The 14,035-nt window shown below is 36.1% G+C and overlaps 1 protein-coding gene across 2 annotated transcripts in view; it reads left to right on the top strand.

Annotated features, from left to right (window-relative positions):
- The first annotated feature begins 341 nt into the window (after positions 1-341).
- Positions 342-14,035, top strand: part of LOC142553990 (UDP-glucose:glycoprotein glucosyltransferase) — a 32,739-nt gene continuing 19,045 nt past the window's right edge. Inside the window, exons 1-20 of one of the 2 annotated variants that reach the window (XM_075664583.1) lie at positions 342-709; positions 2,415-2,864; positions 2,984-3,134; positions 3,677-3,848; positions 4,287-4,360; positions 4,688-4,784; positions 4,866-4,978; positions 5,098-5,213; positions 6,104-6,161; positions 6,683-6,835; positions 6,941-7,039; positions 7,132-7,290; positions 8,085-8,153; positions 8,851-8,933; positions 9,083-9,245; positions 10,348-10,482; positions 10,604-10,709; positions 10,803-10,897; positions 11,677-11,789; positions 11,940-12,147. In XM_075664583.1, the coding sequence (XP_075520698.1) occupies positions 510-709; positions 2,415-2,864; positions 2,984-3,134; positions 3,677-3,848; positions 4,287-4,360; positions 4,688-4,784; positions 4,866-4,978; positions 5,098-5,213; positions 6,104-6,161; positions 6,683-6,835; positions 6,941-7,039; positions 7,132-7,290; positions 8,085-8,153; positions 8,851-8,933; positions 9,083-9,245; positions 10,348-10,482; positions 10,604-10,709; positions 10,803-10,897; positions 11,677-11,789; positions 11,940-12,147 (2,814 nt within the window). In that variant the 5' untranslated portion in view covers positions 342-509. Of the gene's footprint in view, positions 710-2,414; positions 2,865-2,980; positions 3,135-3,676; positions 3,849-4,286; positions 4,361-4,687; positions 4,785-4,865; positions 4,979-5,097; positions 5,214-6,103; positions 6,162-6,682; positions 6,836-6,940; positions 7,040-7,131; positions 7,291-8,084; positions 8,154-8,850; positions 8,934-9,082; positions 9,246-10,347; positions 10,483-10,603; positions 10,710-10,802; positions 10,898-11,676; positions 11,790-11,939; positions 12,148-14,035 lie in introns of both variants that reach the window. The other variant, XM_075664582.1, reaches the window with a different exon arrangement.

The following is a 14,035-nucleotide window of genomic DNA, read 5'->3' as shown; positions in this document are numbered from 1 at the left end:
AACTAATATTATTATTTTTTATACTTGGTTGTATTAAAAATAACATAGTAAATAAATTGGATATTTGTACCAATATTATGCAAATTTATTTAAAAAAAACTACAATTTTTTGTTCATAAATATAATTAGAAAAAAATAACGAAACAAGTGACACAAAACTGCCAAGTCGAAAAAGTGACTGACAATTACCAATAAGAAAATGCCATGTCGGAATACTCAGTCATTTAGTTGGAAACTTGGTGGATTTACCTCTGTACCACTACTTCCAAGTTGAAAATACAAAAATGCCATCAAAACAATTCGTTGACTTTACCAACTTACCCCTACCGTACCACTATAGCCGCAGTCTCAGCGCTTGCACTGCGATTTAGGTATCTGACTCGGGACCAAGACCCAGCTTTGCAAAGTCCTCGGCAAATCACTGGCCTCTAAGAAACGCGCAGAAAACCCAATAAAGATTCAGTCTTTAATAGTGATTTTGTTCAATGGAAGCACTTTGATAACCTTCAATGATGAAAAGGGTGGCTGGGCGTGATCCATTTTCAAGAATGGGATGCGTGGTTAGATCTGGGTTTTTCTTTCTGATCCTTGTAATAGTATGTGTTTTCGTTTCTGGGCACTCGGTCTCTGCCCAGAGCCGCGGGCCAAAAAATGTGCAGGTGGCTCTTAGAGCCAAGTGGTCTGGCACACCACTTCTTTTAGAAGCCGGGTATGCTCTTCTTTTTTCTTCCTTGCCATTTTTATGCTGCTGCGGACTCAGAAAATTCAATGATTTAGTGTATTGGGAAGTGTTGGAAGTTACCGTTTTAGAAAAATTAATCGTGATATTTGACTCTGTGTCTGCCCCTGGATTATTGTAGTATATGAAGGTTCATTTGCAGTTGTCTGTCTTAGTTTGTTGTTGTGCACATCTTGAACAGGTTTTTTGGTTATGCATCGGCAATTGTGGTTATTTTTGTATTGACTTTCTTGGTACAGGAAAATGAGGTATAAAATGTTAAATTTGTAGCTTTTAGGAGATCATTGTCGTAGTTTCTCAATAGTTATTTTACTGACAAATTTAATTGGCTGCTTTTTCCGTTGCATTATTGGAATTAGAACCAGATAGTGTTGTTTCGTTTTGGTCGGGTCCATTTGATCTTTTTATAAAAATAATTTCGAAGTGTTACTCTTGGTTACTTTGACAAAGTTGTCATCATTTCGACATTGGATATATATTTATTTCACGAAAACATGTTTCTGATTCAAGATTTACATGCAAATTTGGCCTTATTTTTGGTTGAAGAATGAATGTTCAAAATGCCAATTTCTAATAAAGTCAAATTTGTGGCTGTTTCTGAGATTGCATTCGATATACTTTTTTCATTCTTAAACTTAGTTACCAATAATTTTCTCCACTCTATATGTCAATACCTCATGGAATGCTTTCAAACCAAGAACGTTCACATATGCGATTTCCGCCTTCCTTAAAAATTTGAAATCCTTGTATTAGTTAATTGCTTTAGATATGGTTTTCTTTTAATGATATGGAGTGTTTGTTTTGCAGCTTGCTGTAATTTGTTCAACATAACCCTTTTTCATTGTAAATGCTCTCAAGCGAAGCCATTTCCTTATAAACTTATTTAATTGAATCTTGGGTTGAGTTCTTTTTGGTTTTGTTGAAGTGGATGACATTTGGAAAATAGGTAAAGAGCAAGAATTAGTGGGTTTGGCGCTATGGAATTCTTTGTTTACAGTTTTCTTGATTCATGCCAGCAGCTTGGAATGAATAACCGAGTCTGTCTAGATTCAAGTAATTCGCATTGTGCGAGATACAAATTCTCACAAGTATTTTTTGTTTAGTTAGACATCCTTGGTTGCATGTATTGTTGACTAAATAATATTCCCTACTTCCGTCACTAATCTTTTATTTAAATATAGCTGATAAATGATTAATTTAACAAGCATATACTAAATCTTAGAAATAGGCAGTCAAATCAGCACGAGTGAAAATTGTAGTTTTGTGTGCACCATGGATTAACAATTTTTGATGTGGTGGAATAATGTGTTTGATAGTTTCCTTTAAACCTGCTCTTGCTGGCCTAATGAGAGGGGCTGAGCTGTGAGAGAAATAAGGCCTTTTAGTTGCTTTACAAGGTGGGAGATAGATTCTGAGGATCAACGAAAAAGAAAGTAATATCAAAGACAAACAATTTTGAGATCAAAATGCCATGGGAGAAATCTAGAGAGATAAAGCAAGTGATATACAAGAATCTTTGACCATCCTGGCTTGTCTCAAACATTTCTATATTCACTTCTTATACCATCATTTTGTTTCTTGACATTGTTTTGGAACTGTTTGCTATGACTTTATGTTAGTTGATTACAATCTAAATTTTCTGCCTGATTTTCCTTGTTTTGCTTCTCCTTTTTAGGGAATTGCTATCAAAGGAATGGAAAGGCTATTTTTGGGACTTCATAGAATCATGGCTTCACTCTGTCGAAGAAGATTCTGATTTTAATACGGCAAACGATTGCTTGAAGAAAATCGCATCACGTGGGAAGTCCTTATTAAACGAACCCTTGGCATCGATTTTTGAATTCTCTCTCACTCTTAGGTCAGCATCACCTAGATTGGTGCTGTATCGCCAGCTAGCGGAGGAATCCCTCTCTTCGTTTCCTTTGGCTGATGATATTGGCTTAAATGCCGTTCATGAAGCGGTTGTTGGGTCCAAAGAAACCATGGAACTAAAAAAATCTGAAGCCATGGTTTCAGGTACGGACTCCAGAAGTTATGGGAACATGTGTTGTTGGGTTGATACTGGTGGATCACTATTTTTTTATCCGAAGGAGTTGCTTTTGTGGCTACAAAATCCTATTGATGCGTAAGTCCTCTATGCTGGTTGCTAACTGCTATGGCACAATAAGTATAGAATGGGTTTCACACTTGCAAAAGGTGTTTCTTGATTTCCTTATCTAAAGATGCTATTCTTCTTTCCAGAAGAGAGGAGAGATTTCAGCAGCCTGAGATTTTTGACTTTGATCATATCCATCCGGATTCAACTATTGGAAGTCCTACTGCAATTCTTTATGGAGCTCTTGGGACAGATTGCTTTAAAGAATTTCATTTGACCTTGGTGGAAGCTGCCAGAAAGGTCCAATATTTATGATTCTTTGTCTAATATGTTTTTGCTCTACATGGAATCCATCTATGGAGGATTCTCCGAAGTGGATGAGTGTTTTTTGGAAGTTTGGAAAGGGAAGTTGTTAAGTTCAACTAAGTGCATGGTTATTTAGTTAGCTAGTGATGGACTGGAGTGATATTTACTTTTCTTTTTCCCTGGAAATTTATTTCAGCACTTCTATATTCAGTTATCATGGAAATGATTTAATGTTAGAATAATTTATACCAAAGCGTCATTTGGATTCTTTATTCTCCAAAAGCAATCACGTTGTATTATCGGTTTCTGGAGCATGCTTGGATGTGCAAATCACAGATTGTTTAATATGTCCTCTGTCTTGAACCAATGAGTTCAATAGGGCCTCAGTTTAATTATGGGCATGATATACTCCATCCGAACTTTGGCAAACTTTAAATTATTGTTCATTTGTAATTCATCATTAATCTTACTTATAATGATATGTAATTATGCAAGGATATTATTTGTGTTTTGATGAGTTATGTGCACCTCTTCAGGGAAAAATCAAATATGTTGTCAGATCTGTGATGCCTTCTGGTTGTGAATCAAAAAGTGGCTCCTGTGGAGCCATTGGTACGGGAGAACCTCCTAACCTTGGTGGCTATGGTGTTGAGCTAGCTCTGAAAAATATGGAATACAAAGCCATGGATGATAGTACGATAAAGAAAGGTCGTATTTTCCTAGTCTTGCTAATCTGGTTGATTGTTCGTGAATTCTTTGCACCGTGTCAAAAGTATTTTGTGTAGAAATTGATGGTATATTTGGCATTATGTTTGAAAGTAACCTTGTTTACTAATTTTTTAACCTATATTCCAGTATATGCTTTATGAACAGGCTTAAAAATCAATTGCAAATTTGCAAGGTCGAATCCTAATATAATGTCATTCTCTTGTGGTAACAATTTAAGATGTATTTCCAATTACAGTTTACTTGGGTGCATAACAAGTCGAATCATCCTGATAATTTAGTTGACCTGACCTTGTTTCTTGCTTTTATTTCTTCGCATTCTTTCTTCTTCTCTCCTTCCCTGTAAGGATTATAGTCGTGTTCACTTGAAACTGGTGTTATTGAGAGATTGATAGTAGAAGATTTCAATACTTCTTGCAGGTGTAACTCTTGAAGATCCACATACTGAAGATCTTAGCCAAGAAGTGAGAGGATTCATATTCTCCAAGATTCTGGTTTGTACTTTCTCTTTTATGTCTAAAGGACCCTTACAAGTAACATTAACCTAGAAGCAAAGTTTGAAAGTTTCGAGTTTTTATATAACAGCTAATATTTAACTGCAATTTTGCAATGGCCCCGTTAGTTATAGGGGGTTTACGATTTTGATCCTATTTTTCGAGTTTCAAACATAATCCTATATCTTTGCACTTACAAATGGAATGCGATGAATTTTCTGTGGTGTTATGTTTCTTTTCCTTAATGATCGAATTAGGTCGTGGCATACAAGTATTGTAGATGCTAAACTAACAATTCAAAGTTAACATGTGAACATACTAATGCAGGAGCGCAAACCAAAACTCACATCTGAGGTAATGGCATTCAGGGATTATCTATTGTCATCTACAATTTCTGATACCTTAGAAATTTGGGAATTGAAAGGTACTGTTATTGTTTGTAGCTTCTGGATTCACATTTAAATTGAAAAAAAGTACTTAAATTGCTAAATACATCATTGTGCAGATTTGGGACATCAAACTGCTCAGAGAATAGTGCATGCCTCTGATCCTTTGCAGGCAATGCAAGAAATTAATCAAAATTTTCCTAGTGTCGTTTCTTCATTATCTCGAATGAATGTAAGATATTTTGTTGTGCGTAGTCATGAAATGTATGATCTATGGTTTTTTTTATTATTAATAAACGTAATCCATAGTAGATAAGATATTGGTTTGTGATCTAATATTACACTTCGCAGATGAATGATTCCATCAAAGATGAAATTATCGCAAACCAGCGAATGATTCCCCCTGGCAAGTCCTTGATGGCTCTGAATGGTGCCTTAATCAATATTGAAGATATTGACCTTTATCTGTAATATTTCCTTGCCAACCATGTCTTCTATTTATTAAAGACAAATTTGGATGAAGATAGCTTAAATGCGAACACTGGTTGTTTATTCCATAACCAATCTGTAGAGATCACTTATCTGGACTTCTTCATGGACCTAGGAACACTTGATGTCCTGTTTTTATGTAATACTTCCTAAGAAGTTTTCTCTAATGTTTAGATTCCTAATATTTTGCGTTTTCTATGACTCATCGTTGATTGTTATATGCTTGCTTTACTTTCTAATTCATGCAAATTTTAATCCATCTTGTTTACTGTGCATTAGGAATATTAGTTGAGCATACATCTTAATACAGCTGTTTTCAGTTTTCATCATTTAACATCATCCTGGATTTCCTTGTGTATGATTAGGTAGAGGCATAAATTTCTTGCTGGATGAGTATGCAGGACATAGCCCTTTCTATTGTTTTCCAATACCATTATTCACTTCCTTTATAGATTCCTTTGCTAATCTTCTCTATCTCATTTCTATACGCTCTTTCCTACATCTATGAAACCATCCTAACTATAAAGAATCTGTTGAAGGCAAGAGAAGAAAAAATATATTCCTTTTACCTAGAATCCATACATTTGGTTTTATAGCCTGTAGGTCGAAGACGTCATTTCATCCCCATCTTTACCACTGTGTGAGTGTTACTCTCAAACTAGTTGGCACACAAAATCTTACATAATATGGAGAGAATGGTGCACTTCTTTAGTTAATTACAATATCTGGTTCATTTTCACATTTGTGGTTTTTGTGTCAACCTATCTGAAAATTCAAATTGTTCAAAATGATGTGTATTGTCATCATGGTTTTAACCTGACAAAGCTCGTTGTTAACTTACAGTATTCATATGTTTGACATTTCCTAGGCTGGTTGACATGGTTCATCAGGATTTGTCATTGGCTGACCAGTATACAAAACTAAAGGTATAAAATTCCGGAACTTCCTCTGAAAAGCCAAATCGTAGGTAAAAAGTGCACATGGTTTCTACTGTAGGGAAGTGGGATATGGCCACTCTAGGTTCTGAAGGCTTCATTTGTTATTATGCCAATCCTGGGTTTTAGAATTTCAAGAATCCACAATTCAACCAACCTAATCGAGGTTAAAAACAGCTTGTGATCTACTCATGTGGAAGATAATTGATTGTGTTTGATACTAATATTGGAATGAGAATGGTCCTCTTAAAGACAAATGGGCTAGTTACATGCAGCATGAAAAAAGCACTGACATACATACTATGAAAATATATTTTATCAAGGTTATTTCTGACAATCAACAGCTGCATTATTTGGCCGAGGACGTGGAATTCATTACATTACACATCCAATATCTGTTTGTTTTCGATAGTATTCCTTTTCATTCGCGTTCTTCCCTGTAGACTGTACTTGATTTCATTCGATATTTTTTTGAATCCCAACGCTGATTCTTAATATTTTGGAAATGCTAGATTCCTCCAAGCTCTGTGAGGAAATTCCTTTCAGTTTTACCTCCGTCAGAATTGGTTGCATTTCGTGTTGATTTCCGTTCTTCCCATGTTCACTATATCAATAACTTGGAAGAGGATTCCATGTACAAGCGGTGGAGAAGCAATTTAAATGAAGTATAGTCATTCCTTTAATTGCAGATAGTTCTTTGATTAGATTTCTCATTATTTTTTTAGAAGAGACATTTATGTTATTTTTCAATTTTCAATCTTTTGTCATAGATTTTAATGCCAGTCTTCCCTGGACAATTACGCTACATCCGGAAAAACTTGTTCCATGCAGTTTATGTTCTGGATCCTGCATCTTTTTGTGGGCTGGAGGCAAGCTTTTCTCGTCTTCCGACTGCTTGAGTTTTTAACATGTGTTTCCTGTTGGTATTCTAATGCCTAATTGATAAATTGGTGCATTGCAGACAATTGACACAATCATTTCCTTGTTTGAAAACAATCTTCCTGTGAGGTTTGGCGTGATATTATACTCTGCAAAATTAGTGGAGAAAATTGAAGCAAATGATGGTGAACTTCCAGTTAATTACTTGAAGGATAATCCTGGAGAAGACATTTCTAGCTTGGTAATTTTTGTACAATTTTTCTGCAATTTTATTTTCACTTTACTGAAATAGTTGCAATCTTCTGGTTGGTATTGGAGGAACTTATCGTTAGGATTTTCTTTATCTTGATCAAAGAAAGCTGCGGTTTTGTCAACTTATTTTCTGAGGCGTTCTCTTTCATGGAATCTTGATTGCTTGTGATTTTGTGGTTACCTTCTCTTATTCTTTTTTCTCATTTTATTAATTTGATGCACATCACATGTTTTTAGTATTAAGATTAAGATGGCCACAAAAGTCATTATATTTTTGTAACAGTTAGTTAGCTTTTTAAAGGACTATATAAAGATGTCGAGACTTTTTATGCCCCAAGTCCATGATTAATTTTATGCCTTCACGCTAATAGCAAAGTTATGCGGTCTTCCATCTAAAAAAATAGAAAAGTTATGTGGCACTGACGGTGATGGTAGGAATGTTGTGTTCATGGATAAAGATCGATGATTAATTTTTAGCAATCTAGCCATGTTAGCTTTTTCTATTGGTATCACGTTTCTGATGTAATGTTTGAATATAATCTGATTTTTGTTGTGGTCTCTCATCTATATCTAAGAAACACTTAATATGTGATGAGACTAGTTGTATGGCAGATCGTTTTCCACTAAAGTAAAATGAGGGACACTTGACAACTAGCAATGATATGGAATTGAAAAACTACAAATCACATGGATGAGGCAAAATAGATATACATAATTATTTCTCTTTTCAATAGCTTTGTGCAATCCACTCCTATTTTGGTGATTTTGTTTCCTCTTTGTCAGATTATACGCCTTTTCTTATACATCAAGGAAAATCATGGAACTCTGACGGCTTTCCAGTTTTTGAGCAATGTAAGACTATGATCTCTTTAGTTTACCCTTTAAAAGGAAGGAGCAATGGTCTTTTCCATGTAGATTATATTAATTAATGCACACGTTATTGTTGTGCGTACAAAAAGTTATTAATATATGCAAAATTAACTTCACACACACACACACACACTAAGGCATTCCCTCTTAGGTGGAAAGCTCATTCCCCTTGTAGGAAGTGAGATGATCTTTCCCATGTATAGTGAGAGTGATGTGATATCTGGACTATTGTTAGGAACAGAATTTACAAACTGAAATTATATTGCAACTAAAATGAAAATGTTTTCCCAGAGATAAACTCTGTAACAAAACCCTAGCAGATGCTAGTATTTCCCTAGTCAAAGCTAGTCACAAGACAAATAATAACCGAATGCCTATCTCTAACCAACTCCATCCTATTATATTCTTTCCTTGCCCCGTCCCCAAGCCAATCTCTCTAGAATTCTCTTTATATCTGCACGTTGAGTTTTTTTTTTGCCCAATATATTTAGGTCGTTGTAATACTCTTCTCTCGAATGATTAGGTCCAACAGACTTGAGCTCCTAACAACTTTTCATTCCCATGTGTTTTGGTCTAACAAGATGCGCGCGTTCCCTTGTAGAAAACATACTATTGATGCATATGCTGTTATTATGGAGTATATGTGCTGGAAAGTTAGTGTCTGTTTTCACTTTTGTAGGTTAACAAATGGAGAGTTGAATCTGCTGCAGAAGACAATCTGGAAATGCATCATGTAGAAGGAGCATTTGTGGAAACAACACTGTTAGCATCCCTCTTATAGAAGCATCATATTATTGACTCATTTTATGAGGCTTTTGGTGGTTCTTGTCCTACAGGAATTTCTACTGATCCATCTCTGAATTTTTTCCCGTAATTTTTCCAGATATCTTACACATAGTTTCCACCTGTAGGCCGAAAGCAAAATCTCCCCCACAAGACACTCTGCTAAGACTGGAAAAGGAACAAACTTTGAGTGAACTGTCTCAGCAAAGTTCCATGTTTGTATTTAATATGGGTTTGGCTAAGTTGGAGTGCTGTCTCTTAATGAATGGACTTGTCCATGAACCAAATGAGGTACATTTTAAACAATTGTTGCATCTCACTTTCTTATTTCCCATGGTGATGTAATCCGTGTTAGTTGGTTAGTTTAGACTGAACTTCTTTATGGAGGTGATTCACTGTCTCCAATAGCTAATATTGTTTGCTTAATCTGCGTAATCACCATGCTATAATATGATGACGACAGGAATTTTTTTTGGATGACCTTTTACTTAACATTGTGCTCACCTAGATGGGACCCACCTGTTTATTAACTTTTAATGATGACAGGATTTTTTTTGGAGGACATTTTACTTAACATTGTTCTCACCAAGGTGGGACCCACCTGTTTATTGACTTTTAAATTTAAATTGTGTAATATTTGGTAGTGGACATGCATTATAGCTGAAAATTAAGAGCAGACATATTCTATTTGTTTCAACTGTGCCTTTGAGTACCCTGTGAGCTGATTTGCCTTTTTGCTTTCATATTATGAGAGAATTGGCCGCTGCAAGGCTGTGTTAGCTAATAAGTCTGCCACGTTTATTCCTTCCCCCCAAGTGAGAGTGATATAGTATCAATTGAGCCAGTTTAGCATTCTCCACGTGGATCCCATTATCGTCAGCTTGGGAATGAACTTCGATCTGGATGTTAGTAAATTCCCTTTCCCAGTTTAGCCCCAAAAGTATAACTTTTAGCTCCACACCGGTGTTAGTTCCCAATCCTGTTAACTTCTGGAACTCAAAAGATTATTTATCCCACTGAAATACCTCGAAGTACCAATTATCCAGAGATGTTTTTTGCTTAAAGCTGGGATTGGTAGAGTGTCTTTCTATTCCTGTCAGTATATTCCAGTACTCCAGCCACCAAACAGTGCCCCTGCTACTAGTGGCAGATTTTTTCCTCCGCAGGCTTTATGCATTCTTCACAAAAAAAATGTGGCTTGAGCTTCGATCTATTTCATGGCTTGGTGATATTTTAATTGACCATTCCATCTAAAACATAAATCTTTTGGAGAGGAAAAATTCGATATTAGCGTCTTCAGTATCCCTTTAATGTGGATTTGGAATTTCTCAGGTTTTGGAATATTTTCATTTTGTTGTCGAAGATAATAATTAATTGCGTCTGCTATTTCCAGGAGGCTCTTTTAAACGCCATGAACGAAGAGCTTCCGAAGATACAGGAGCAAGTCTACTATGGGCAGATAAACTCTCATACTGATGTTCTTGATAAATTCCTATCTGAAAGTGGTGTCCAACGTTACAATCCAAAGGTACTTGTTTAATGGTGAAAAAATATCTTTTGCTAAATGAATTTGAGATATCATATTGAGTAAATCACTTCTGATGGTATGCTTTTCCTTGCTAAATCTTCTGCAATATTTGAACTTGTAGATCATATCAGATGGGAAGTTGAAACCAAAGTTTGTATCTCTGTCTTCCTTGATTCTTGAAAAGGAGTCTCTATTTTCTGAACTCGGCTACTTGCATTCACCAGAAAGTGAGTTTTTGTACTGCCGAATTGTGAATGTCCATTGTATCCGATTGAATACTTACGCTTTATAGCTTATAAGTTTCTTACATTTTCTTCTAGCCATGGATGACTTGAAGCCGGTGACTCATCTTCTTGCTGTTGATATCACATCTAGGAAAGGGATAAAGTTACTTCGTGAGGGAATACATTATCTGGTATTTTATTCTCTTTATATTTGTTTAAGTATAAAACTATTGATTATGTAGCCTCCATGAGCTCAAATTTGTGTGACAAGCGGTCTTAATATGGTATCAAAGGCTTAAGACTCCTAGATGCGAAATCGCGTATATTTATCAAGTTGGTTTTGGGTGGTCTTTGTTGTCTAATTCTCGACCTACTTGCATGTGTGGGCCTTGTATGTTGATTTCGGGTATATATTCCTCGATCTCCATTTCTCCGGCATACACGTATGTGAGCATATCAAAATTTAAAACTATTTGTGCTGCCTCCATAAACTCAAGCTTTTGGAACAAGTGATATCGACAGTATTTTTGTAACCAGATCTCTTATTCTGTTTTGCTGCCATCTCAAATTTTTGTCTGATATATCTTTTGCTGCCATCACAAATTTTTATCTGATTTGCTGACTGCCATTGGGCAGTACTCTGGGATTTTCGTTTTCTTATCTTTGTAGATAGCTTGTGTGTAGCTTGCTATCATTACTTTGTTTCTGTTAAATTCATTAACTTTTGCTGTTTCCAAGATTAAGTGAAGCGGTGGGAGACGCTGTGGCCTGTGACATCTGCATGTTTGACACCTTGAAAACCCTTTAATGTTTTCTCTCTGTCTCCCCCAACCATGTTTGGCTTAGTTAAATTAAATGCAAGCTGAACAAGAATAGTTTGCAGTTTTCCACCTTATGATAAAGTTTTATTGGATGTAATTTTCTCACTGTACTTTTTTTTCGTTTTGTCATTATTTTGCTTGTTTTGCAGCTTGGTGCTTCTAAAATAGCTCGTGTTGGTGTGTTATTTAATTCTAACGGAGATGCAAATCTACCTAGCCTCTTTTTCGCCAAAGTTTTTGAAGTAACTGTATCATCTTACAGGTGTGTTGGGGCCTTAATTGCAATTTCTGATTATTTGAATTTTTTGCAAAGTTTCCTTAGGTATTGGCAATGAGTCTATCTGTGCTTTATTGAATACTGTTTAAGTTCTCTATTTCCTTAATTTATTTGTTTTTTTTTAAATTTTTGCAGTCATAAGAAAGGAGTATTAAACTTTCTAGACCGACTTTGTGTGTTCTACGAACAAGAGTACATCTTGGTTTCCGGGGTTACTGAAAGCTATCAAGCACTCATCGATAAGATCTTTGAGCTAGCTGATGAAAATATGTTGCCTTCTAAGGGCTATGAATCTGCTCGAACTGGGTTTTGTGCTGAGGAAATTAGGAGTCGATTGAATAAGGTTTTCCTCTTTTCTGGTATTTTCGAGATCATGCACGTCATTAGTTGATATGTCATATCATATCTGTTCATTATGAACTCACCATGAGTTTCCTTTTTCATCACTGCATAGAAATCAATTAGTAGTCGTTAGATAAAAGCAGATGAATGCATTTCTTGTTTGGACTAATGCAGCATATATAATTCACATATTTTTATATTCCTGTCTCAACCATCTACATTGGCGCTCCCAGTGCTTTGCATGTGTTAGTTTTCAGCAGCAGATGTAGGATTTTTTTAAGGTTAGGCCTTAGCGGAATCCCTTAGGGATGGTTTTAGTGGGTCATATTGGATGTCAGTATGAACTTTAGTGTAGCCGCATCTTTTTTTTTGATAAGAAACAAATTTTATTAATTTAGGAATTAGTTACATCATATGTGCGGATGAGTAATCCGCAACAATCTTACAATACAGTATTGTAATGTACCGGTCTAATCGCACAAAACACAAAACTCAAGACCATATTAATTTCCAATCCCTGCACAGATCGGAGACACTTAGATGATAATATTGAAGAAGGTTGACAGTCCAAGTGGCGACCCTCAATTTTACTCTCTCCCACACTTGATCAGTTGACTCAGAAACATCTTCAAATATCCTTTTGTTCCTTTCCAACCAAATTGTCCACAATATGCTATGAATGATAATAAACCAAAACACTCTGAACTTTTTCTCGAACGGATGCCATGAGTTGTCATGAAATAAATCTTTTGCTTGTCTTGGCGCAGCCCATTGAAATTCCAGCTCTGTTAGCACTTTAGTCCAAATACCTGCTGCGAATGAACAATGTAACAGTGTGTGATCTTGACTTTCTTCATGTTTTCGACATAGGCAACACCACTGCGGTCGTAAAGCACAATTCTTCCACCTTCTCTGCACATAATCACATGTCGGCAACTTCCCCAAGCTTACTATCCATGAGAAAATCCTGATTTTCTGTGGGACAGGAACTTTCCAAATGCTTGTGTGAAAATTAAAAAATGGAGAGCTAGAGTTTTGAAAGAAAGAATCGTAAAAAGATTTCACCGAGAAAATCCCCGAAACGTCCCCAGCCACACTCTAATGTCTTGAGCCCCTTCCTGCAATTTGACTCTGTCTAAAACTGTCAACAAATTTGTGAACTCAAGAAACTCACCCTCTGTAAGATCTCTTCTAAATCTCACATCCCAAATTAAAGATGAACTACCCCCAATAATGACGATTTCTACGAAATGACTAATCGGTTTGTTAACAAGACTGGAAATTCTAAACAAAGATGGAAACCGTAAATTAAACGATAACTCACCCTCCCAAACATCCTCCCAGAAACGAATTAAGTTACCTCGTTTTGGTACCCCCCTAACTAGCTGATGGAAAGCCTGGTATGATCGAGATATACACTTCCAAGGGCTTCTGAATGTCCCCTTCTCCGCCAAACCTAAATCCCATCCGTTGTCCTGTAACCCATAGATACTCCTAATCACTTTTTTCCACAATGACTCCTTTTCCACCGAACATCTCCACCACCACTTACCAAGTAAAGCCCTATTCCTTAGACAAACATTTCCCATTCCCAACCCTCCTTTTTCCTTTGGTTTGCATACTTGCTTCCATCTAACCACATGGCAATGGTTTTCCCCGTCAGCACCATCCCATAGAAAGTCCCTCATGATTTTTTCCATTGAATTTGCCACACTATTCGGAACCTTAAACAATGACATGAAGTATGATGGCATCGCGCATAAGACTGACTTTATCAAAATGAATCGTCCCCCCCCTTGATAGGAATGATTTTTTCCAGATTGCTAATTTGTTATGCATTTTAGAAAGAACCGGTTCCCAAAAAATCAGCTTTGTGGGGTTGCCTCCCA

Source organism: Primulina tabacum, chromosome 8 (assembly GCF_025594145.1).
Source record: "Primulina tabacum isolate GXHZ01 chromosome 8, ASM2559414v2, whole genome shotgun sequence".
In the NCBI taxonomy this organism is placed as follows: Eukaryota; Viridiplantae; Streptophyta; class Magnoliopsida; order Lamiales; family Gesneriaceae; genus Primulina; species Primulina tabacum.
The sequence above is the reverse complement of the archived record's forward strand: the minus strand, read 5'-3'. Positions and strand labels throughout refer to the sequence as shown.